Here is a 26,888-nt window from a genome sequence, read left to right as displayed (position 1 = left end):
AAATGTAAAACAAAGCTAATGATACACTTGTAGTAATAATAAAAATCATTATGACTTTTCTCACATATAAACATTCATGAAGTTATGTACATGCATCCATCCATTTGTCCATCCCTAGAGTAAAGTCGTCTTCCATTAGAGTAAGTGTGTAAGTGTTTGCCTCATTATGTCAGTAATGGGGACACGTAATTGGGGAGACACCGGCTGGATGTTGGCCGGCCGACATGGCAAAAATACAGGAAGCGAGAGGAAGAGACAGGAAGCCAGCGGAAAAAGACAGTTTAGGGAAAGACAGGAGAGATGAAAATACAAGGAAAGACCTGATGAGTGAGAGAAAAAGACAGGATGAGAGGAAGAGATGGGACGAGAGAAAAAGAAAGGGAGAGAGAAAATGAGTAAGAGACAGAAATGAACAAAAGGAGTAAGGGAGAACGTGTAAGTAACAGTAAAGAGAGAAGAAAGAGGAAGAGACTGGAAAAGAGGGCAAGACAGTAAGGGACAAAAAGTTGGGAAGCGAGGAAAAGAGAACAAGAGAGACTAAAGAAAGGATGGGAGAAGAAGGATGCAAGCAAGAGGAAAAGACAGGAAGAGAGCAGAAAAGAGTAAGAGACAGAAAAAGAAAAAAGTGAGAGAGAAAAGTAAGGAACAGTAATGGAGAGAGAAAGAGACCGAGAGGAAAAGACAAGGAGACGAAACGTGAGGAAGAGATAAAAAGAGAATGTGACAGCATGAGAGAGGAAAAGACAGGAAGAGAGAGAAAAAGGGAGGAAGAGATGCAAAAAGAGAAGAAGAGAGGATGGGAGCAAAAAGGAGAGAATGAGACAGCAAGAGAGGAAAAGACAGGAAGAGAGAGGGAAAGAGAAGAAGAGAGGAGGAAAAGTGTGGATGAGACTGGATGAGAGAGGGGAAGTGAGGAAGAGAAACTAAGAGATGAAAAGACAGGCAGAAAAGAAAATGCAGGAAGAGAAGAAGAATAGAGAGAAAAAACAGCAGAGAGATGAAAAGAATGAAAAGAGAGGGAAAGGTCAAGAGACAGGAAGAGAAAAAACGTCACGGATAAAACGAAGAGAGAGACGTGGACAGAAAGAGAGACTGAAAGAGCGGAAGACAACAAAAGACAATTAAAGAAAGAGAGAGAGAAAAAAAGACAGGACAAGATGATGAGAGAAAAAGAAAGGAAGAGAAAAAAAAGACAGGAATGTGAGATGAAGTGAGGGGAAAAGAAATGAAGCGAGAGAGAGGTTGAAGTACAGTATGTCCACAGACAGATGTTTGGAAGCCAGCCTGGGGCCAAATCAAATCAATCCAGACAACATGTGACTCGTCATGACAACAACATTCATTTTATTTTCATGATCTTCACTCAGGAAGTGACCATGAAGTGTCCACCAATCAAGAGACTGTATTGTGGCTAACGCTGCCTCTTTGGTATCCTGTCACACCAAGACCGAGAAGAAAGGCTTTCAAAAACTACTTGTTTTGGTACAAGTATTGCCATGGAAACAGCACAAAAATATGCTCCTTTTTTCCCCCATTGTTTTCTATGAGAAAAAGTAGTTCAATTAACTACAATTAAGTAGTTAATTGTGTCCTACCCGTCAAACTTTCTTACACATAAGCATAGTTTTCTGATGCCAGCTTCGTAAACATGACTGCTTTCCCATGAAATAGTGGGAAGATGCGCTCGTGCCACAGCATTTGTAGGCGGTCTGGAAGGCGGCCATTTTATTTCTGGGCGTAAAATATTCATGAACTATCAATGGCGACCCATCTGACTGGCTGGGGAACAGATGCTCGTGCTCACGGAGCCTCTAGAGGTGCAGCATCTGGCCATTTCAGCACAATGTGTGTGTGTACATATATATATATATATATATATATATATATATATATATATATACATTGGATGTAAAAAGTCTACACACCCTTGTTCAAATGCCAGGTTTTTGTTATATGAAAAAATGAGACCAAGAAACCACCAATAATAATATATTTTAGACAAGTGAAGTCAAAATAAACCACTGACAAGTACGCACACCCTTTCATAATTGAGAATTTGGCTGTGTTCAGAATTAACTAATCAGATTCAAACTCTGTTAACTGGGAGTTAGTACTTACCTGCCACAACCGAAAAGTGACTCTGAAAACCCCAAATAAAGTTCAGATGTTTTTGTAGTTTTTTTTCCTGGCATTTGTATAGTCACATCTTGCAGTGCAAGCCATGGTCCGCAAAGACCTTCCACAGCATCAGAGGGATCTCATTGTTCGAAGGTTTCAGTCAGGAAGGGAACAAAAGAATTTCCGAGGCATTAACGATACCATGGAGCACAATGAAGACATTCTTCAGCAAGTGGAGAAAATATGGCACAACAGTGACATTACCAAGAACTGGACATTCATCCAAAATTGATGAAAAGATGAGAAGAAAATTGGTCAGGGAGGCTGCCAAGAGGCCAAAAGAAACATTGAAGGCGCTGCAGCCGTTTGTGGCAAGTACTGGCTGTTTGGCACGTGACAACAACCTCCTGTTTTCTTCATATGTCTATGCTATGGGGTAGGGTGACAAGACAGAAGTCTTACCTTACAAAGAAAAAAACCCTAAAATCTCCCGTGACACATGGGAAAATGTGTCCAATAAAACCAAGGCAGGTATGGTTGGCTCACCAAAAGAATGCCGTGCCTACAGTGAAACATGCTGGTGGCAGCATCATGCTTTGGGGCTGGAAATGGGATCTTAGTCATGGTGGAGGGAATTACGAACGGCTCCAAATAGGCAATGAGTGTTAGCACACCACCGTCAGGTTTTTGCTAGAAAGCAGAAACATGTCAGGAAAAGTCTAAAAGAACAGCTGAACTTTATTTGGAGTTAATTAGAGGCACTTTAAATGGTGGTGGTGGGTGCTGACTCCCTTAACATGAGTTTGAATGCGATTGGTTCACATCCCCAGTTATAAGTGGGTGGGCACATTTGTGCAACCATATGATATTATTTGTTTATTTTTACTTTACCTCTTTAAAACATTTTACAAAATGTAATTGAATTCTACAGGGTAAAGGTCACGTTATTGATGGAAAATGTTTTGAAATGATTTATCTTGATCTCGTTTTTTTTGTGCCACAAAAATCTGGCATTTGAACATGGGTGTGTCAACTTTTACTATCCGCTATGTGTGTGTGTGTTTCCATTTGTATGTGTTTTAACTGTGTGTGTGCGCATGTGCGTGTAAATATATGTATTTGAGTTTGTGTGTGTTTGACTGTGTGTGTGTGTGTGTGTGTGTGCATGAGTGTTTGTTACGTGTTTGTGTGTGCATCAGACATCAGGAACAACAACTGTGTGTTTAACTGGCTTATCTTCCAGATGGCGCAAGCTCATTTTTAGGAATGATTAAAAAACAAAAAAAACAAAAAAAGTTTTTATCAGGATGTGTGCTTGTCAGTCATATGCCTCACGCACACAAATAGACACACACAGGCAAACGCACACCTCCTCTGCTTTCTGTACATCACACACTTATGTGTGTATCCGTTTCTGCCACAGCAGCCACACATTGAAACTTGGCAGTGTGTGCGTGCGTGTGTGAGTGGGATGTTCGCACTTGTGTGTGTGTGTGTGTGTGTGTGCGTGTGTGTGTGTGTGAAACCCACGTGAAGCTGTGCAACTTTGGCTGTGGCTCAGTGATGGACATCTGGAAGCTAAATTGGTTAATGGCACCTCCAATCTGTATGTGTTTGTGTGTGTGTGCGCGTGTGTGTGTGTGAGTGTGTGTGTGGGAGGAGTCTGTACATCTGTCTCGCTGTCCCTGCTGCCGGACGTGTCCTTTTCCGCTGGTTGTTTTTGAAATAATGCAAATGAGACGCTCAGTGTGACTGAAAATCAATGAAAAATCAAATCAAAAAAATCAACTGAAAAATGTCACTGACCTCTGTGTCTTTCTTTATTTTCTCATCTCGTTTCCTGCTTTTTGCACTTTCTCCAACTCTCTTTTTCCTCTCTTCCTTTCTCTCCCGCTCCTTTCATTTTTCTTTCTATCTCATCCACTCTATCTCTTCCTCTTTTTCTCTCTTCCCTTCTCTTTGTCTTTTACCTCTTCTTGTCTTTTCCTGTCTTCTTCCTCTCTTTTTGTCTCTTCCTCTCTTTTCCTTTCTTCCGGTCTTTTCCTGGTTCTGGCTCTTCCACTATTTTTCTTGCTTTTTCTATCCTTTCCTCTCTCTTCCTGTATCATCCTCTCTTTTTGTCTCTCTTCCTCTATCTTCCCCTCTCTCTGTCTCTTCTCTCTTCATTTCTTTTTGCCTCTTCTCTTCCTTTTCTACTTCCTCTCTTTTCCTCCTCATGTCTCCTCTCATTTTTGCTCCGTTCCTCCCTTTTTGTCTTTCCCACCTTCAACGGGTGACCTCAGACATCTCAAATCAAGCAATTACAGTAACTGCAATTAATCTCTTCCTGGTTCACACTGTCACCATTGTAAAATATTTCTTAACCATACAGTCAATGTTTTAACTCACATTCTTAACGGTCATACGCATGTAAAAATAAGATGATCATTCATGTAATGCGTCATGAGTGACAAGTTGCTTGCGCTTTGGGAGGTGAGTCTCCTCACATTAAACATAATATAGGTCCAACATGGCAAACTTTTATTATTATTTTCATTTTCCCCGTATTGTGCTGATCAACTAAGACAGAGACGTGTACACAATTTCTCAGCCTTGGTGGAGGTCTGCACTCTACAGAATGTCATTCAAGTTTTTTTGTGTTATTCTACTGAGACGCAAACGGTCAGATCAGACACAAAGTGTGTGTGTGTGTGTGTGTGTGTGTGTGAGTCTCAGAGCCAACACAGGAGATGCACAACACTGTGATGTGCACACATTGTGTTTATTGGGGAGAAATCAGAGAGATGTGATGTACAAGTCTATCTGTCTGTCTGCTCGTCTGTCCCTCTCCACTCCAGATGTCAGAGGAGACAGCCAACAGCTGTGGTGATGGAGGAAATTAGCCCCCAGGCAGTGAGACAGCTAATATACACATTCACACATGGAAAAAGAGAGTCCAAACAAAACACACGCATTCAGAAAGCGATCATATAAAACTTCTTTTTATAAATACATGACAAATTTCAAGTATTCTATGCTGAGGAGCACATTTACACAAATAGAATAGAATAGAATCTGAAAAGCAACTGAGATTGGATAGAAGAAATGTATTGGTACCCTTAAAGAAGCAAAAAAGCCACAAAGGTCACTGAAATGACTAATGAAACTGGAATTTGCCAAAATGCATCGAGACAAGGCACAAAATAGTGGGGACTTCTGTGGACAGACTATACAAAACTCAACTAAAAATTATGGTCACAGATGTAAAAAGAAAGAAGTTTAGTTATATTTTGGGGCTGCTTGTCTACATCCGGCACCGGGTGTCTTGCATCTGTGCAGGTTACAATGAAATCTCAAGTCTTTCAAGGCATTCTGAAGCTGCCTGCCTGGTGTCAGACAACTTGTTCTGTCAATGCATTCTGGAGGGGGAGGGGGAGGGGGACACCCTGGACTGGTTGCCAGTCAATCCCGGTGCACATCGAGACAAACAAGCATTCACTGTCACATTCACACCTATGGGCAATTTAGAGTGAATGACTCAGATGATAAATCGAGAGCGTTAAAGTCAACCACAGTTGAGATCTTGATTGATTGAGATCATTGGGTTGATTTTTTTTTTTTGGGCTTTGTGTTGCAAGCCAGTTCAGGAGTTGAAACAGTACTTCTACCTTTACCAGTGTTTTTGGTTTTTTTTTTGCAGTACAGTACATATCTGTACTTCTTTTCTCAGAGTATGAATACTTCTGTCACCTCTGCCCATTGTGCACCATTGTGTGGGTGATGTTGTTGTGCCAGTGGGCCTGCCGCCACCACCGCACTGACCCCCCCTGGAGCCAGCGGGAACATTTGCCTTGTGGCTCCAATTCCCAGGAATGCCTAACCTGCGCCAGCTGTTGACAACATGCTACCTGTGCCAACAATGCGCTGCTAGCTGCCCGCGACACCTCAGCTGCCACTCGCTCCGTCTCCATCTGGGTGTGAGATATTGTTGTGTGCGTGTGTGTGTGTGTGTTTGTGTGTATGTGTGCGTGTGCGCGCGCATCTGGAGCAGCATGGCAGAAGCTTTTCAGAGCCTCCATTCGCCTGCCAAACAGTCCAGATGTTAGCCATGTAAGCCCGCGGCCACATGGAGGGAGCTGCACACTTATTATTACTATCAGCATTATTATTATTATTCAGTGCTCCTAAATTACAACTTCTCTTTTTTTTTTTTTTTTTTCGTTTTTTGTAGTTTTAAAAATATTTTTTTTTAGGCAATGAGACAGGATGTGACTTTATTGGGTACATAATAAGAGTTTTCCTTATAATACAAAGCTTCAGCAAGGCATTGAATAAGTGAAAGACTGGCAAAATTTTATATTTGATGTATTATATTTGTAATTACTATATTTTATTAAAATAAACGTATCAACTCAAATGTTTTGATTTTTTAAATATTATTTTAAATGTTTTATGTTACATTTAAATGTCCAATTGAAAATACAAACTATTTAATTTCAAATTTTAATAAAAATTCTAATTGTTATTTTAATAATACTTTTAAAAATATATAAATATTGATAATTGTGGTTATAGTTTATGAAAATGAAATCCCAACAAAATAGACAACTAGACAACAATGTTTTATTATATTTCACTATAAGTATCTCAATTGGACATACGCATTGTAAATACAACCATAGTTTTACTTTTTACTCAGTACATCAAATTTTGTAATAATTTTTTATTGTTGTCATCAGTTATTAGTAATTGAAAATCCATCCATCCATCCATTTTCTGAGCCGCTTCTCCTCACTAGGGTCGCGGGCGTGCTGGAGCCTATCCCAGCTGTCATCGGGCTGTCATCAATTGAAAATTGATTAATTATTTCATGAATCTTTCATGAAATAATACTTTCATCATTTTAACTTTCCAAATTTTAAATGTGAGGATGTAACATTGGAATTGATTTCAAACGTTAAAATAAATTGGTATATTTTTTATTAAAAACAATTATATCACAAAATACACTAAATGTTTTGTTATACAGTATTTTAGTGGTAAGCAGGGGGGTCAAAAGTGTTTGGACAATGTGACGTACTGTAATTGTAAATATAACTACTTACTATTTACACAACATGAGCTCTCCCATACAATGACGACATCCACCAAGGCATAAAATTATTGAAATACTTAATAAATGTAACATTTTAACCATATTGTATGATTATCATTAATTATTAGTAATTAATATAACAATTCATTTTAAAAAACTATTAAAATTTAAATTTTAATGTAATTCAAGCAAAAATGGCGTGATGTCATTTTTCAATTTAGTATTATCAGATGTTTTATTTCAGTTGATTTTTTTTGAAAGAATTAAGCCCATGTCGACGATATAATATGAAAAAAAACAATTTTGTTTCAACTTTATTGTATTTAAAAAAGAAAATGGTTTGAATTCATTTTCTTAATTTAGAATTTTCAGATTTTAATATGAATTGACATACATTTGTCGGGTCGTCATTGTAATTGAGAATTTGTTCTCAATTGACCTACTTGGTTAAATAAATAAAGAAATAAATGTATCATTAACATTTCCATCCATCCAATTTAGAGTTTTCAATGAACCTACCATGCATGTCTTTGGGATGTGAGAGGAAACCGGAGTACCCGGAGGAAAAAAAAAATCCACGCAGGCACGGGGAGAACATGCAAACTCCACACAGGCGAGGCCAGATTTGATCCTGGGTCCTCAGAACTGTGAGGCATATCACTTCGAACTTCCATAGATCATTTACTGAAAATCAATAACTTTACTGTGTTCGCACTTGTAGCATCCAGAATTAGTGTCAGCACTTGTTTTGGTCAACAGGCGCATATTTGGGTAGAGAAAAAACAAAAACATGTGCACTCATCATTAAACGGTAATTAGTTTCATCATCATGTCACTAGGATGTTGGGGCAGATTTGGCTGTGTTTTGTGTTTTTAATGTGTGCATGTTTGTATGTGTGTGTGTATGTGTGTGTGTGTGCTAAACCACAGAGGTGGCATCTGCCAGGGACTTTATACCCATGTTTGTGAGATCCATGTGTTGGGACTTCCACAGGGCTTAGAGCGCGTCCTCCTGCCCCATATGGTGAATTGACGCTGGGCTAACACGTTGCGTCCGTCCCCTGTGTGTCACCTTTCAGCCAGCCATCATGTTGACCAAGTAAACAACAACTGGACACTGGAGTGAGTATTGATGTAGTGTTTTTTTGTGGGTTTTTTTAGAATTAAAAAAAAAACCATGATCTGATCTGCTAAAGATGACAGATGACAAGTCTTTCTCATCTGAATGACCTCAAATGTCATATGAGAGCCCCAGTGATGTCCCGAAATCAGCTTTTTTTTGTAAACAAGTCACAGAAAATGTGCATTTTCAATTCATAATGACAATATTAGTGGTATATTACGATTTATGTCGCATGAAACTGGAGATTAAACCAACATAAAAATATACTATGAAAAGGTAGAGCTGTTCGGTCGAAAAATATCCTTTGTTGTCGCTGTGCCTTAGTCTCCACTTTACTGCAACTACACTTAGTCTTCTCTTGGATAAAATGTGTCTTTAATGTGGACGATTCACGTCTTAGTATAGTTTTTATATGAATTTAACACTCCAGAATTTAAGTTGTATCTGCACCACCAAGTTTTCTATTTTACTCTATAATGCCAATAAGTGAACACAGTTTAATCCTCATTCTGCTGTATTATTTGTTAGCGTGTCGTTCCCACTGATGCGTTCACTGGGGCGTGTTTTTTTTTTTTTTTAGCAGTTCCCTGCAAAAATAGAGGTGTTAAAATCGAAAAGTAGTTTAGTCAAGTTGTTTACACAAAAAAATTATGTCCTAGCTTCTTGGTGACTACTTCCCCATCACACACAGTGACACAATGGCACGCTGTGGGATTGCAAATGAAAAGAGACGGGTCTGTCCTCCTCCTCTTCCTCTTCTTCTGGACAGATGTTTGTTCTGAAAGCAAGACGACAATCTCTGGCCGGCCTCCCCAGGGGAGCCACGAGCATATTTGCACATTAGGCGTTAATGTGTCTGCTGGCTAAGAGAGTGTGCGTGTGTGTTTGTGTGTGCCGACATGATGGAGGATTGTTGTGTCTCAATGAAGGAAACGGAGGAGCACAAGTAGGAAGTGTCAGGATTGGAAACAGCGGGCCCTCAGGGGCCATCAAAAAAATCTCTGTTCCCTCCGTGTGTGGGTTTGCCAGTTGTTGGAAAGCCAAACACAGTCTGCGCATCCAGATGTTGACAGATGTGCCGCCTTCAGCCTCACTTGGCGCCGGCGACGCTTCCTGCACGCTCCCTCCGGAGACGACTTCATCTTCTTTTTCTTTTTGTTGGCTGGACTAGCACATCAAATATGATGATTTCCAGAGGTGAACCCCAGGGGAGAGTGAGAGCTGACTATTTCCCTTCCTGGTGTTCTATAAATAACCAAAACACACTGTTGGGTTTTTTTTCACATGTGACACAGAGGGAAGCAAACAGCTGCAGCCTGGTACTGAAGTAACCCAGATAACAGAGCACCCCCGAGTGGCCTGGAGTGGTTTGTGCAGTGACGACTGAATTGAATGGATGGTACGATCCGCTTCATATTTATTTTTTTATATTTTATTCATATTTTCATATTTTTCATATTATTTTATCATCCAGGCGGGTAAAGCTAACAAAAAAGAGGAAACAAGTGGTTTACAAATGTAAATAATCACATAATAAACACTTGCCATTTTGAATTTAAATCTTACAGTACTTTGCCTTACTTATAAATGTTTAATATTATTACATGCAAAATTAAATTAATTATTTAAGTAATTAAATATTATTTTATGAATCTATATCAGTTTGATTTGCCTTGCTTTGACATGTCGAATGAAATGCATAATAATACAAAATTTTATTATAAAACAAAACAAATAAAATACATATAATACATGTGAAATAAATATAAAATGTTATTACATATTGAAAATCATTAGTATAGTTATTATTAAAAATACATATTCAAAGTCTACATTATACAGTATTTCATCTGACTTGCCTTACTTCAACATGGAAAACAAAATATAACAATAATAATTATAAAATTCAACTGAATAAAATAACAAACAATAATATCAACATCAAATAATTTATTGTTATATGTATTATTATTTTATGAATCTACACTATAAAATACATCAGCTTGGGTTTCTTTGTTTCAAAATGTCAAAATGTCAAATAAAATAAGTAATTGTAAAATCACAAAATAAATAGAATATAATGGGAAAATATGTGTGAGTAAAAATGTTTAGTATGGAATATCATTAGTATTGTGATTCAACGAATACATACAGTATATTATTATCCAAAGTCTACATTACACAAAACGAACAAAAATGTAAAATAATAGTTTGCATAAATTATTATTTAATATTATAGTTATTATGAAAAATAATATATTGACATTATTATATGTGTTCATAGGATATCATTGTGGTCTTTTAAAAATATATATATATATCATGTCGACTTTGGCTATGGCTGTACCCGAATGTCTGACATTATTTCAAGCAACATGAATCCCCTTGATGGAGGTAATCATTTTAAAATATATGATGAAATATCCTGGTAATTGGTGCCAATTGTTCTTAAGTAAGAATGTAGCATTGCATGCTAATGTCAATGAATAGGAGTAAGTGTTTTTGTTTAAAAGGTGCTTTCCTCGCATAAGTTATTTTTTTGAGGGGACATGTGTCCCATGATTACAGATACTTAAGAGACATAAGGGGGGAACAAAACACATTTAGCAATAAAAACTATAACATTGCACTTACTGCAGTATAAAAGTAAGAATGTGCATTGACTCCTGTGGCTCCAAGCCCCCACCATATATTATATTTTTTTTAGGGTTAGAACAGCTGAACAACTTGAGAAAACAGACTGCTACAACCTGGGGGCCATGCAGTGGATGGGGGAGGTAGGAGGGGGATGTTTTTGGTGTGTTTTGGGGCATGGGGGGTGGGCAACCTGTCTGCACATGAGCAGAAGGTATGTACGCACACACACACACACACACACACGCACACACATATTGCATATGACTGTCAATTTGAGAGTTTATGCGCTGCAAACCTAACAAAGAAACACACTGTAAGCTAACACGCTAACTCCACAACGAACCATGTCGACTAGAACACAATTAAAAGAGACAAAAGAGCTCACACAGAAAAGTCTACATCTATCATACTATAAAAAAAGGAAAGCTGCATCGCTTCATACACACAATACAGCTAGCTCAGCATTATTTTATGGCTAATATAATTCAGTGGTCTATACTGTGTATTTCGTAGTATTTCTCTTGGGTGCTCTGCTTCCAGTACGTGTATGTGGATGTTAAGATTTTTTTTTTTTTTGTTCAAGCAGATTACTGCCATGTTAATATCATCTGCCCCGGAGCCTTAAGAATCAATAGTGCCGGCTGATGTAACTTGAACTATATATACTATACTATACTATACTATACGATGCTATACTATACTATAGTATATACTATATTACCAACGGGGCTGTTTCTTTGACCAATCAGATTTATAATTTGTCTTAGAGGGCCAACAAACTGGCTCACAATAACCTCAGCATTGTTGTGTTCATCAAAAACGAGGCACATGTTGTATTTTAGGTTTAAAAAGCAATTTTTTCTCATCAAAATACACGTTACAAAAATTTTGTTTGGAATGTATTCATGGCATGTCCATGCATTAGGAAAATATGATTTGAGATATGAGTGTTTTGATTTATGAGCATGGTCACGGAACAAATTAAACTCTCAAGGCACCTCTGTATTTTGTGTTTTACGAACAAAATCTGACTATTTGAAAAAAGTTTTGAAAAAGAAGTAGTTAAATTATAATTGCGAACTGTGCCAGTTTGCCACGTATTTCTCCAAGTTGCTCATCATTGGCGTGACTGCGTTAGGTGTGTCGTGTATGCGGTCATCTGGTTATGTGCAGCCTCCATTAGACACGCCGGTGCACAGGAGGTGACCCAGAAGAGGCCCACGTATGCATGTTGGACCATGCTGGCTGCGGAGCGCTGCTGCTGCACAGCACACCTTGAACACTCTGACTGCAGCTGCTCTTGTCCTGTCTCCTGTGTGCATGTGTGTGTGTGTGTGTGTGTATATATATATATATATATATATATATATATATATATATATATATATATATATATATATATATATACATGCATGTCTGTGTACCCCCACTTCACCTCCCACACGGGGGTCCGTCTGACCGCAGCTGTCCTTACCTCTCTGCAGGTCTCCTGGGCCGCGTTGACCCCTCTGTCTCTTCAAAGCCACCCTGGGTGACGGGCTGAAGGGGGCAGCTTCTGCTTCCTTGAGCTTTGGGAGCTGGGGCTGGAGTTAAGGTAGGGATGTGTATGCAGAAATAGAGGCACAAATATGTCGTGTGTGTGTGCGGTGGGGGGTGGGGGGGGGGGCAGAGACAGGAGGTTTGGGAATGAAGGGGAGGGGCTGTTATAGACAAGAAGTGGAAGTTTAGTTTGACTGGGTTGGCCTCAACTCACCTTCTGTGCTAAAGTGTCAGCTGTGTGTGCATGCACGTGTGCCAGCGCATGCGTGTGTGTATGTGCGTATGTGGTCGCATAGGTTTATCAATGAAGGAGGTAACAACAACATATTATTTAATTGTCCTTATTATTATCCAAGTACAGTGGTACCTTCACTTATGAGTTAAATTCATCCTGTGATCAAGCTCTAAACTTCAGTTACTCACATATCAAATCAATTTTCCCTGTCGAAATGATGTTAAATGCCATTAATCTGTGTCAGACCCCCAAAACACCACAATTGTATTCATTTTGTGTAAATTGATAAAGAAAAATAGCTTTGTGTTGTCCATCCATCTGTTTTTGATACTGTTTATTCTTATTATATTGCATAAAAACATAATAAAACATCATGAAAGAGAATGCAAAAAAATTAACTGGTTTTAGAAAGTGTAATTACTGTACGTACTGTAGTATTCCTATGATGAAGGTGTGCCTCTAAGGGGCGTGGCCTAGTGAGCGATCTCAGGACCGGGAATCATGTTGGCTGGTTATTCTGTGTGTGAGCATCTGGGTATGAGTTGTGGGAGCGGGGGGATATCTGAAGCTTGATCATATCTCCAATTCTGGCTCACTACATAGAGGAAAAAATTGACAAAGCGACGGCTCGAAGCTCGAAAAACTAAAGGTGGGCCGCTGGCAGGTCAATGTACCTTGCTGACCTTTGAGCAGAAAGTGTGCCAGTTTGATTTTTGACAGATTCAATTCACATACGCGTACGACCGTATGGCTTTAGCAATTAAGGCGCTAACAACAGCGCAGGCATATTTTATAGATAATAAAAAAAAAAAAGTATTTCTATTTTTGCTCAGTGTAATTTGTTTAGCTTGGAGCAAACAAAGGTGTGCTTCTTGATTTTTGAAGTATTCAACTGACTTTGCAGATAGCTTCATAGCTTTATCCGCTAAAATGCTAACAACAGCATAGCACCTTTTTACAGATAATGCAAGCATGTTGCTTACTTCAGAGCAGACAAAGGTGCGTGTGTTGATTTTTGACAGATTCAACTGACAATGTGGAGGGCTTCATAGCTTTATGTGTGGAACTCCACGCAATTAAGAAACTGTTCAGGTGATTCAGTAGGCGCTGCTGTTTTGGTTAGCTACATAGATTAATGTTAACTCTTTCATGTCAGCGTGTGAACAATTGTGGCTTTGTCTTTTTTTCAAACGGGAAGTGTTTAATTGTCTTGTGGATAACTGAATGGTGCTTGGCCTACATTACTATTTGGGGTATGCGCGTATGATTCCAGAGCAATATGAATAGTTCATGATGCAAAAAGTGTATTCAAAGAATGTCCTGTATTCCCAATTTGACCTCAAAATGTTTGCCCCACATTTTGTTGCACGCAATCACATGCGACACAGCTGCCCGGCCCAACTATCAAAAACACAAAGCCTTGTGTCATCGTTATCAAACACAGTGTGTTGTATCAGCAATAGTGACACAACTAAATGCGTCATCAAATGCTTTGATCTTATCTAAGATTTCTTGCAATTAAATAGCAAACTTTGTGCACTTTTCTGCATTGTCGCCCTTGTAATGGAAAACTTTTTCACACGGAATTAGGTCACCATTCAGCGGCCACGTGATACACCCCTCAGTCAGTCCAGCACTTAAAAAGATGCTTAGTGTTTTCTGTTATTTATTTTTATGTATTTTATTCTCTCTGTCCTGGATTTATCAACCATGCATTACGGAATTCTTAATTTCACAGCCATTTAGTTATTTTTAATTAAAATTTGTTTAATTGTATTTAAATTCATGGAAATAATAACATTTTGTATTAACAATATTAATTCAAATAATATTAAAGGAAAAATGTGGTAATTTATCCGTTTTAAAGTGAGGACAAGGTCAAAATCTAGAGCACAAGGAACAATTCTTAAGGTTTTGTGACAGATTAATTACGCAAGATTAATAAGGAATAAATATCCACAAAAATATTTAGAAATGTTTTTAGAGACACAGATTATTCACACTATATCAGGGGTCACCAACATGGTGCCCGCAAGGAACACATGAGTAGCCTGCATGTCTGTTCACCAGTGATGGGGTATTGTGATTTCCTAGCAATGTTGTAAAAGTGATCGTTTGGAAATGTAAGCACTTGCAGAGATTTGTAAAAAATAGAGTAACTTATTGATATTTATCTGTTTATCATATATGAATATCATTAATTGTGGAATGATCTGTGTTTTTGTTGACTTTGTTTAGATTTAGATTTAGTTCTGTGTCATGTTTTTCCTGTATTCTTGGTTTATGTCTCGTCAGCCCTGTTCCTTGTGTTTACCAATGAGCTCCCTCCAGCCACTCATGCCTTGTCCAGGTGTGCCACATTGTCTAATCAATTTGTTTGTATTTAGTTCCCTGCTTTCTCTCAGTCTGTTGGTTCACTAATATTGCTGTCATAGGTCACATAGCTTTTGTCATGTTTACTATAGTGGTTTGTTTCCTTGTTACTTTGTATTTGGATTTTTGGGGGACTTTGTGAATTTAGTATTTTGATATTTCCATGAACCTTGTTTGGAGAGTATGCCTGCTCCCCTAAGTCCACCTCTTGTATGCACTCCAACACAACCATCCATCCATCCATCCATCCATTTTCTGAGCCGCTTCTCCTCACTAGGGTCGCGGGCGTGCTGGAGCCTATCCCAGCTGTCATCGGGCAGGAGGCGGGATACACCCTGAACTGGTTGCCAGCCAATCGCAGGGCACATAGAAACAAACAACCATTCGCACTCTCAGTCATGCCTACGGGCAATTTAGAGTCTCCAATTAATGCATGTTTTTGGGATGTGGGAGGAAACCGGAGTGCCCGGAGAAAACCCACGCAGGCACGGGGAGAACATGCAAACTCCACACAGGCGGGGACGGGGATTGAACCCCCCACCTCAGAACTGTGAGGCTGACGCTCTAACCAGTCATCCACCGTGCCACCCAACACAACCACACAGCACAAATTGGTGACAAATTTAAAAACGTATAACATAATTAAAGGTAATTTGAGCAAATCAGTTACATCTGAAGTGTTTGTATCAAACTGGTAGCCCTTTGCATTAATTAGCACCCGAGAAGTAGCTCTCGATTTCAAAAAGGCTGGTGACCCCTGCTGCTAAATTAGCTAAAAATGTCCTAATAAATATCAGTGAAGAACTGTGATATGGATGTAATGTGTATAATATTTTACAAATTAGTTTTTTTTAACAAAAAAATAAAATACGATAAACACATAATCATCAGTTCTCAGATGTGTTTATAGTCCACAGGTGAGCCCATTAGTTAACCACGGAGCCGTTAGAACTAAATAGCAGCACCGAATCTCGCGAGATTTGGCTTCCCGGCCCAAGGGAGCCGCGCGGGATGTTGGAATGAGATGAAGATGATGCGCTGGAGTGGCCAGTGGTGAGCGAGCTCTCTTCAAAAAAACAAGACTAACACGGGGGCCCCTCAATAAGAACGCCGAGTACCAGTGAACACCCGAAGGTTGGACGCTGGCGTGTCATTGATGAGCGTGAGCTAGAGGATAAGGAGGAAGAGGGAGGGGGTAGGAGGGGGTCTCCGCGTGACGTCAGGAGCTTCCCCCGAAAGTCAAAACAAGAGAATGTTGATGCGGTAACGCCGTAAGGGAATCCGCGAGGGGCGAACACCTCGAAGTTCGGGATGTTGGGATTGTAAATAAAACTAAATCCTAAACCAGGAGGACTTCTTTAAGACGAGAGAGACACGCGAAGGAAAACAGGAGTACGAGGACTGCACCTGCTGCTTCAGGTAAACCTAGCCAACAAGCTAACATAACAACATGGCTGTTTGAATGTTGTGCTAGTCTACTTGTTACGATACGGCCCAGATAATTAGGCCGTGTCACGCAACATCAGTGGCATGACATACATAACACTGTTTATTATGGTGACAGTGGAAGGGGTGCAACTTGCGTCAGGTTGGCAGTCAGTGATGGTGATGATGATGATTTTGTACATCATCATTGAGTAGTGTGTAGAGAGTAAAATGGAGTCCTACCCCACATTTTAATACAGGGGTTTCACATTTTCGGGCAGCTGGGTGGACTACAGAGTTTCCCAACCTTTTCCTCAAAAAATCTCATAGCACATCACCAAACCAAGAGTGTGATATTCTCTATATTCTATATTTGGTTGTATGAATTGCAACAGGTGGACTGTCAGTATACGTTGTTGACATAGATGAGCAAAGAATTCTGACAAAGTGAAATTGGATAATTTCCCACAGCACCCCTAATGATCTCTAGTTTGGCACCCTGGTTGGAACTGCTGTTAGTGTTGGAGAGTAACAAATTTTAATGTAACACGATTCATTCATTCATCCATTCATTTTCCATACCGCTTATCCTCACTAGGGTCGTGGATGTGGTGGACCCTATCCCAGCTGACTCTGGGCAAGAGGCGGGGTACACCCTGAACTGGGGTGTACCCCGATCGCAGGGCACATATACAGTGGGTACGGAAAGTTTTCAGACCCCCTTAAATTTTTCACTCTTTGTTATATTGCAGCCATTTGTTAAAATCATTTAAGTTCATTTTTTCCTCATTAATGTACACACAGCATCCTATATTGATGTAATTGTTGAAATTTTTGCTGATTTATTAAAAAACAAAAACTGAAATATCACACAGCCGTAAGTATTCAGACCCTTTGCTGTGACACTCATATATTTAACTCAGGTGCTGTTCATTTCTTCTGATCATCCTTAAAATGGTTCTACACCTTCATTGGAGTCCAGCTGTGTTTGATTATACTAATTGGACTTGATTAGGAAAGCCACACACCTGTCTATATAAGACCTTACAGCTCACAGTGTATGTCAGCAAATGAGAATCATGAGGTTAAAGGAACTGCCTGAAGACCTCAGTGACAGAATTGTGGCAAGGCGCAGATCTGGCCACGGTTACAAAAAAGATTCTGCTGCACTTAAAGTTCATAAGAGCACAGTGGCCGCCATAATCCTGAAATGGAACACGTTTGGGACGATAACAACCCTTCCTAGAGCTGGCCGTCCGGCCAAACTGAGCAATTGGGGGAGAAGAGCCTTGGTGAAAGAGGTAACGAAGAACCCAAAGATCACTGTGGCTGAGCTCCAGAGATGCAGTCGGGAGATGGGAGAAAGTTCTAGAAAGTCAACCATCCTTCCTTCCACCAGTCGGGGCTTTATGGCAGAGTGGCCCAACGGAAGCCTCTCCTCAGTGCAAGACACATGAAAGCCTGCATGGAGTTTGCTAAAAAAAAAACACCTGAAGGACTCCAAGATGGGGAGAAATAAGATTCTCTGGTCTAATAAGACCAAGATATAAATTGTTGGCCTTAATTCTAAGTGGCATGTGTGGAGAAAACTAGGCACTGCTCATCATCTGTCCAATACAGTCCCAACAGTGAAGCATGGTGGTGACAGCATCATGCTGTGGGTGTGTTTTTCAGCTGCAGGGACAGGAGACAAATGAAGAAAAGATGAATGCGGCCAACTACAGGGATATCCTGGACGAAAACCTTCTCCAGAGTGCTCAGACGGGGCCGAAGGTTCACCTTAAAAAAAGACAATGACCCGAAGCACACAGCTAAAATACCGAAGGAGTGGCTTCAGAACAACTCCGTGACTGTTTTTGAATGGGCCAGCCAGAGCCCTGACTTAGACCCAATTGAGCATCTCTGGAAAGACCTGAAAATGGCTGCCCACCAATGTTCACCATCCAACCTGACAGAACTGGAGAGGATCTGCAAGTAGGAATGTGACAGATGATCCCCAAATCCAGGTGTGAAAAACTGCATCATTCCCAAAAAGACTCATGGCTGTATTAGCTCAAAAGATTGCTTCTACTAAATACTGAGCAAAGGGTCTGAATACTTGTGGCTGTGTGATATTTCAGTTTTTCTTTTTTAATAAATCTGCAAAAATTTCAACAGTTCAGTTTTTTTTCCATCAATATGGGGTGCTGTGTGTACATTAATGTAGGGAAAAAATGAACTTAAATGATTTTAGCAAATGGCTGCAATATAAAAAAGAGTGAACATTTTAAGGGGGTCTGAATACTTTCTGTACCCACTGTAAATAAACAACCATTCCCACTCACACCTACGGACAATTTAGAGTCTCCAGTTAACCTACCATGCATGTTTTTGGGATGTGGGAGGAAACCCACGCAGGCACAGGGAGACCATGCAAACTACACACAGGCGAGGCCGAATTTGAACCCAGGGTCCTCAGAACTGTGAGGGAGATGTTCTAACCAGTCGTCCACTGTGCTGCCTGTGACGGAATTCTTTTTCTTCATATCACTTCCTCCTCCTAAAGCCTACGCTTGTGTTTTTCTCTCTCTTTGGTCTCGGCTGCAATCTCAAATATGATATATTACTGTATTTTTTCAAATGTGACCTCGAAGGCCCACCTTGTCTGAGATTTTGAAAAGGTTAGACTCATACCTAAACTTTAGTACATTGACTTTTGAAGAGTTTCAACTTTATAGTTTTTGACTTTTTTTAATGGAACATTCACTTGTTTTTTTATCATATGAAGCGATATTGCCTAAATTGTGCAGATCTGTCATGAGGTAAACATGGTATGGTATGGTGGTTTTTGCACATGGTGTACACATAATGCAACAAACATTTTTTTATTATGCATTTACATTTCATCATTTTTTTATTATCAGTTTATTATTTGTGTAAAGAACACGTGGGTAATTTCAAAATAATGATCTATGGTTTTAATCCACTTTTCTAGAGGAAACGTTCAAGGGTCTGTTGTTGCATTCATTCAAAATTAAGAAAATCAAAATGTAATCAAATGTCATTAGTTATGTATATTACTTTGAGAAATTAATTGAACTAGTTACACTACTATTATGTTTTAAACAGGGTAACTTGAAATTGTAACCAACTACATTTCCTAATAAACTTCCAAACACTGACTACTGGTTAACATGTCTGCCTCACAATTTTGAGGTTCAGGGCTCATATCTCAGCTCTGACCTTCCTGTGGGGAGTTTTTTTCCATGCATGTGCTCCATCCACATTCCAAAGCATGTATGTTAAGTTCATTCACCACATCCTTTTTCAGTTATTTGTTTTTTGGGGGGCTTACTCCATTCAACCTGCATTAGTAGTAGCAATGTGACAATTGGCCGCCATCTTTGTGGAACTTTCTAAAAACATGGAAAGAACTCTTCACTTCCAGACCTTTTTCTGCATCATCATGAGAAATTTAGCATCCTGCTTTCTTCAGCGGAGTCTTGCCTTCCTGTCAGATCTTTACTGGAATCTTTCAGAATGCTGTGGTTTGCAATCCAGCCAGCCGGCTACTAGCTGGTCGCTATTGTTAGCAACTCTTCCGCTAAGATTGTGCCTTAAAAGCAGCAGGGCATTTGGGCATTAGGTTCCACAGAAAAAAATGTGTGAACGGGGGGAATAACTGTATTTGTATAAAAGCAATTAAAAAGTACATTTTCCATAATATGTCCCCTTTAAGGGATCAGAGAGTGGAATTTCCATTGTAAATGTCGCCTGGCATGTGCTTCCCCTGGCATGGCTGGCGCATCCCGGCAGTAGATATCACCATGGCAACTGCCGCCCTAGTGACAGGGGGAACTCCTTGCTCTTCATCTCAGTCATCGTCAATTGTTTTAGCCCCTCTCTAAAGCACAGTTTGGACTTGATGATCTTCTTCTAGCAAGCCGAGAAAATGAAAGGAGACATTTTTATTATATGTGGTTTATTAGCCTGTTACCCACTAAGCTGTGTGTGTGTGTGTGTGTGTGTGTGTGTGTGTGTGTGTTCCCTGCTTAAACCATGACGCTGCAATCCCTCCCCTAGTCGGTGTCGGCGGCAGTGCAGACGCGAGCTGATCCGAATACTGATTCACTCCGACCGCCGCTAGGTAGCCCAAAGTGTTAGCTCAGCCGCCGTACTGCTAATCCCCAATTGAAGCGACGGAGGCGTGGTGCTGTTGTTGTGTAATACAGTGTAGTGTAGCGGGGTGCATTTGAGGTGAGCATGCCAGCAATGCGGGGGAGAGCCGAAGCAGAGATTTTGGGCAGAGAGAGAGAGTGTAACTGTGTGTTTTATGTTTTCATTTTACTGCTATTTATAGCATGCTCTACCCCACAATCCTGAGATGCTCACCCACCTCCCACACGTGCAGACACATTATCCTCCACGCATCATTCGACATGCAGGAATAACACAGCCTGCTAGAGCAAGATGAATGAACTAACCAGTATTTGTCTGGCAAGCAAGGTCACGTTCTGTCTGGCCCAGAGACTTAAATACGGTCATTTGTGCAAATGGAACAGGAGCAGGGCGAGTATGTCCTCACAGGAAATACATTGGTACCTTGACCTACGTGTACCCCAACTTACGAGCTTTTCAAGTCACGAGCCGTCGTTTGGTTATTTTTGTGTTGTGAACCAATATTTGACTCTTGATCGAGCTTGAGACACGCCAGCGCTCGTATGAAGTGAAAGAAAAGGAGCAGTAATTCCCTCGTATGTGGGCAAAACATTGTATTTTTTTTGAGGGGGGGGGGGGTTGGGATTTTTTTTAAAGCTATATAAGTGAGTTAAGAGCTCGAGTGACTACCATGTAGAAGTGAAATCAGAAGTCGTTTCACATTGGGACTTAAAAGCTGACTTTCTGCTGTTCTTCTGCTATAATTATCATCATCTCAGAGCAGTGTTGGACTGAGCAATCAGGACTGATTCATAAGCATAGTTTTCGTAACTTTTTTTGCCGATGACTGATCAATGTGGCGTATTCGGAAGTGATATCGATGTCTCACATCAGGACTTCATAAAGCTGACTTTTGGGTACTTTACTTTAATTATTATTGTTGAGTTATTGTTCATTTAGCTATTTTGTACTGAGCTGCCAGGACAGAGGACGATGAGACACTTTTGTTAATTTTCTTTGACAAGTGACCAAGGTAGCATATTTGGAAGTGAAATTGGTCATCTGGAATCGTTACTTCACAAAGCTGACTTTCTGGAAACTTTGTGCTTTAATTATTATTATTGACTTTTCGTTCCTATAGTTATGTTGTACGGAGTAGCCAGGACAGGCACGCGTATGTCTTTTGTCACTTTCTTTGACAATGATTGACCAACATGTAGCATATTCGGCAGTGAAATCGGTTGTGGTCTCGCATCTGGACTTAAGACGGTGACTATCCAGTTTTATTTTGCTTTAATTATTATTATTGGCTCACCATTGATTTTTGCATCACTTTCCCTGATGATAAGAGACCAACATGTAGCCTGTACAGAAGTGAAATCTGGAGTTTTGTCGCATTGGGACGTCACAAAGCCAACTTCCTGCAGTTTTTCTGCTTTAATTATTATCGTCTCATAGCTATATTGTACTGAGCAGCCACCACACATGCCAACGTCTCACTTCATCACTAGTTTCTTTGGTGACAATTGACCAACATGTAGTCCATTCGTAATTAAATCGTGAGTTGTTCGGCATCGGAACTTCACAAAGCTGACTTTCTGGTGCTCTCATTATTATCGTCTCATATCTTTATTGTACAGCCAGGGAAGAGACACACGGTTTTATGGTCTGCATCACCTTTTTCCTCTTTTGCCGTCGGTGTTACTGGTACACTTTGGTGAGCTGAACTGTGAACTTGCTGACATTAATGGCGTGACTTTTTTTAGGCATATGATTAGCACAAATTCCCAGTTTTAAAGTGATTGAATAGCAGAGGATATGAAAAATAAATAATTTTGTTTCATTCCCCCCCCCCCCCCTTCATTTCATTTCCTTCCAGGCTGAGTCACTGCCGGTGAGAGGAAGGTCTGGAGAGAGAACGGGAGGGGAGGCGTCGGCGGCAGAGGACAAGAAGAAGAAAAAGAAGCGGGGAGGGAGGGAGATAAGCCACAACAGGAGGCACCACAACACACACACACACGCTGAGTATTTGGTGTGTCGCGAAGACATTGACTGTGTGAACGGTGAAGGAAGGAAGGAAGGAAGGGAGGGAGAGTGACGCGAGGCTGGGAGAGCCGCCCTCTTCCTCCTCCTCCTCCTCTTTCACGGCGCTCTGTGGAGCAGGCGTGTAGCGGCAACACACTCTGCGTGAAGGAACCATGAGCGATGTCACCATCGTCAGAGAGGGATGGCTTCAGAAACGGGGTGAGTACATCCACTAACCTCCCGTCTTCTTTCTGCTCTTTATCATCGTCATCTCTCTTCCTCCTCTCCTCCCTGGCCTGGCCTCGCCGGTGCCGCCACATGTGCCGGTTTGTGATTGGAGCGTGCGAGCACATGGATGTCTGCCGCTCACAGTAGCTTGTGTGTGTGCCTGTGTGTTTTTGCTGCGTCTCTTTATTACTATGGGCTTGGTTGGCTGTTTATGTGCTTGTGTGTATGGGAATGTGTATGTGTGTGTGTCTATGTATGTGTGCAGTGTTAGCCTGCGGTCACACTGCTTGCTGCATCTGTCAGGGGCAGCCATCACATACAGACTGTGACATCAAGTTAGTTCTGTTGGGATTCATTGACATAGCTAGTCTGTAATGTTGAATGTCACAAAAGAGTCATATGACACAAGGTTGAGAGGGGTGTAAAGGGGGGGGGGGCATGGTGGTGGTAGTAGAAGGGGGGGGTGGGCAGTGACAACACATCCTGTTTACAGCCTCACTGAATACAAACACAAGGGAAATGAGTATAGTGAAGGGAGGGAGGCCATGTTGCAAAGATGCTACTTCTCCTTTCTGACAACCTCCAAAGTGGAACACAGTTGACGTCCTATGTCAGGTTCATATTTGGGCTCCAGCCTTCCTGTGGGGAGTTTGTATGTACCACCAGTGCTTGCGTGGGTTTTCCCCAGGTACGCTTCTTCCAACAATCCAAAAACATTCATGTTAGGTCGATTGAAGACTTCGAACACTGAGCAATGCAGCCGAATGCGACTGAACTGGACAGTCGCAAAAAGAAACTCCCATGCACACACCAGGCGATTGACCTTCGCACAAACCGTCTTGCTGTAAAAGAAAACCTGCATTATTGGGAAACAACATTTGAAGTGCCACATAGCCCTATGCTACTTTAAGATTTTTTTATTGAACCACAAACATGATGCAATTGACAAGGATAAAGCAGATTGCCTTGGTTGCTGTAGTAATAGATAATAAAAAGAGAAAAATGAGAGTAGATATTTGAAAGGCTGTTGGTTCCATTCATCGACTGCATGTATGCATTTTGTCGACAAAGACTCTCAATGCTTTGCTTTTTCAGCCAGATACACATATCTCTGGGGTTGGGAAGTATCCTCGCATATCCAATACAATCACTTTTTGGGACAACAAAAAAATGGCATGCTTGTTTTGCCATTAAAGGCCTCTTTATACTCCCGCAGCCGACAACGCCCGCATTGCATCACGTGACCGACGAATTGCCCCGGGCAGCCTATCTGCATAGCTTGACGCGCACACGTCAAAAATTGTTGCTGCCCGTCGAACGCCGTGGAGACCATTTCTCGTGATTGGTCCGTTTTAGTCACATGCTGTGATGACATACTCGGCGTGCCCCTTGGTTCTAAATACCATCTACGCCGCCGCATTCTAATAAATAAATAACCTAAAAAAATTCTTGAATAAGACGGGATATACTGCCTTTCACCATTTTCCACAAAAAACGGGGGCTGGTTCTCCCCCCCTAAAATAAATAAATTGAAAACAATCTGTGAATAGCTGAATCCGTGGGTGCCGAACGGCAAGAATGCGTGGGTCCACTGTATTGTAAAACATTATATATACCTGTCCATATACTGTAAAAACTGAATTGGTCCGGCTTGGCAGCAACCGGCTGGATTTGTGTTGTGAAAGCTCAAGTGCATTACAGCGATAGTGACTCACAAGGCTTAGCTTTTTAGTCACATGTGCATATGAAGCACCCTAACCCTTGTTTTAGTTGTAAAAACTGATGTGATACGACACAGCATTTTTGATTGCCTGTAATATCTGCATCTATCTTGGGATGCCGTTCACCTGCGATTCTAGTTTCCAACGATTGGCCATTCATGTTAACTAGTGGCAGAATCCCGCAACAGTTCAGTGTCGTTCGGCTGTGTCGCTTGGTGTGTGGCCGGCCTCAATTGTCCATAGGTGTGAATATGATTGCCAATGGTTGTTTGTATAAAAGAGGAAAGAAAGAAAAAGAAAAACACACTTACCTAATTCTTCAGACACTTAATGAGCTGAAATCTTGCATGATAATTTGACTTAGAACGCATATTCTTCCTGAACACGTTTTTGGTTAAACTCCAAACTGCCACTTTAGGGGGTACTTGACAAGTTCAGTGAGTGGTCGCTTCAGTGGTTGTGATGTGGGGATTTCCATGAGCGTCACCCTCCCGCTATGTGACGGGAGCCCCTTGGAATGTGTAAAACAAACTGTTGCACAGGAAGTGACAGCGCGCGTAACAAGACAGCAGGCTTGTGGGTAATGTAGGCCTGCCCTGTTGCGCAGCGGGGGAATTTGTTGGGCATCAAAGTGCTTCTTACCGCATGAGCTGGATCCTCACATAGACACACACAGACAGTACACACAAATGGGGGTGCACACTCTTTTGCCGCGTGTGCCAGCGCGCCGCTGTGATCCTCAGACAGTCGTCTGTGCATATTAAAAAGAACACATCGCCTCCAGTCACGATGCAGTGTTTGACTGAAAGAGAGAAAGAGAGAGAGAGAAGGGGATCCAGGTTGTGGGGCTGAGGGGGTGTTTCTCCGTGTCAGGAATATGAATGTTTGACTGCATCATATGCTAAATCCTGTGTGTGTGTGTGTGTGTGTGTGTGTGTGTGTGTGTGTGTGTGGTACAGGGTCAGGGTGCTGACTCACTGTCCGGGTCGTGATACAGCAAAGACTGCAGTCTTAGTCATTAGATGATGTAGACTGAAAGCGGGAGTGACACCTACGAACTTGCACGGTGAACCTTTTGTACTTTCAAAGATTACTTGTAGTCGCATTTCCACTGTGCGGAAGGCGCTGTTCTTTCTTCTTTCAAATAATGCTCATTGTTGGCTTTGAAGGGAGTAAGAATGGGAGGAAGTGTTCTTAAGACGGCAAGTAGTGTAGAGCAGAGCTGAAAGAATTATGGTTTCTGTTCATTGTCGTATGTAGTGCTATGTGATATTATGTTATATAGTACTGTGATATACAGTAATCCCCCCTCCATCGCACTGGGGTTAGGTTACAGACCCCCCCCCCCCCCCCCACGATAAGTGAAAATCCGCTATGTAGAAATACTCTGTTTAAATACACCCTAGGCATGTTTTTATAGCATTTACAGCATTGAGCTTTTTTAAGGTCTTTAAGCACACCTTTTAAACAATACAAACCCATTCAAACATATATAACATATTGAGACAGAGCAAGATCAATGGATAACAGAAAAATATTATACGTTTTTTTTAAATTAATCCCTTATCTTTTACGCACAATGTGAATTTAAGAAATAAAAATTGTTGATCATATAAAAAAAGAACACCAGTTAGTTGTATGTTACTAAAAATGTCTTGTTTTCTCTTTTATATTCATAATTGCTCTTTAACGAGCAACTAGCTTATCCAAATACTCGATTGTTCGATAGAATTTTCAGTAGGATATTGTAGTACTTAAATATTTTATGCCTGCAGCCCTACATTCAACTCCTCCGTTATATTGTTGTATTTTTATTGTTTAATAAAACCTTTGATTTGAGGCCCCTGTGCAATTACCGGTAACCTGCAAAAACTTCCTCCTCAAAATTAGAAAGTTGTTCCTGAAATGAAGTAATGATGAGTAAAACTGCTCCTCAAAGAATTTTCTTTATTTCAAGCCTTGCTATGGTTAAATTGGCCAGCCGTTCATTCGCACTCTGGATGCAGAGAGGTGAACTACTCTACTACTACTTCCAGAAGTCTCCGATGACAACTCAAAAAGTGTCTAGATTTGTTGCTTGTCACTTTTTGTTTTAAAATAGTCACTGTAGTGGTTAGAAAAGTACTCTCTAAGTTAGTAACTTGGCAGGTCGGCTCGACAAAGAGCTGCCATTTTCAACTGTGGCTTACTTTGCATTGGCCCAGCAGGAGTGGGGGGTAGTGTTAGTAGTGGCTCATTTGCATTAGACAGGAC

At 40.7% G+C, this 26,888-nt stretch overlaps 1 protein-coding gene across 8 annotated transcripts in view; it reads left to right on the top strand.

Annotated features, from left to right (window-relative positions):
- The first annotated feature begins 16,077 nt into the window (after window positions 1-16,077).
- akt3a (v-akt murine thymoma viral oncogene homolog 3a) overlaps window positions 16,078-26,888 on the top strand; it is an 86,917-nt gene continuing 76,106 nt past the window's right edge. For 3 of the 8 annotated variants that reach the window (XM_061791109.1, XM_061791112.1, XM_061791110.1), the window contains exons 1-2: window positions 16,081-16,518; window positions 22,541-22,905. In XM_061791109.1, coding sequence (XP_061647093.1) covers window positions 22,860-22,905 — 46 coding nt within the window. In that variant the 5' untranslated portion in view covers window positions 16,081-16,518; window positions 22,541-22,859. Of the gene's footprint in view, window positions 16,519-22,540; window positions 22,906-26,888 lie in introns of all 8 variants that reach the window. The other 5 variants (XM_061791105.1, XM_061791104.1, XM_061791107.1 and 2 more) reach the window with 3 other exon arrangements.

This window comes from Phyllopteryx taeniolatus, chromosome 11 (genome assembly GCF_024500385.1).
Source record: "Phyllopteryx taeniolatus isolate TA_2022b chromosome 11, UOR_Ptae_1.2, whole genome shotgun sequence".
NCBI lineage: Eukaryota > Metazoa > Chordata > Actinopteri > Syngnathiformes > Syngnathidae > Phyllopteryx > Phyllopteryx taeniolatus.
This window is presented reverse-complemented; position numbering and strand designations above follow the sequence as displayed.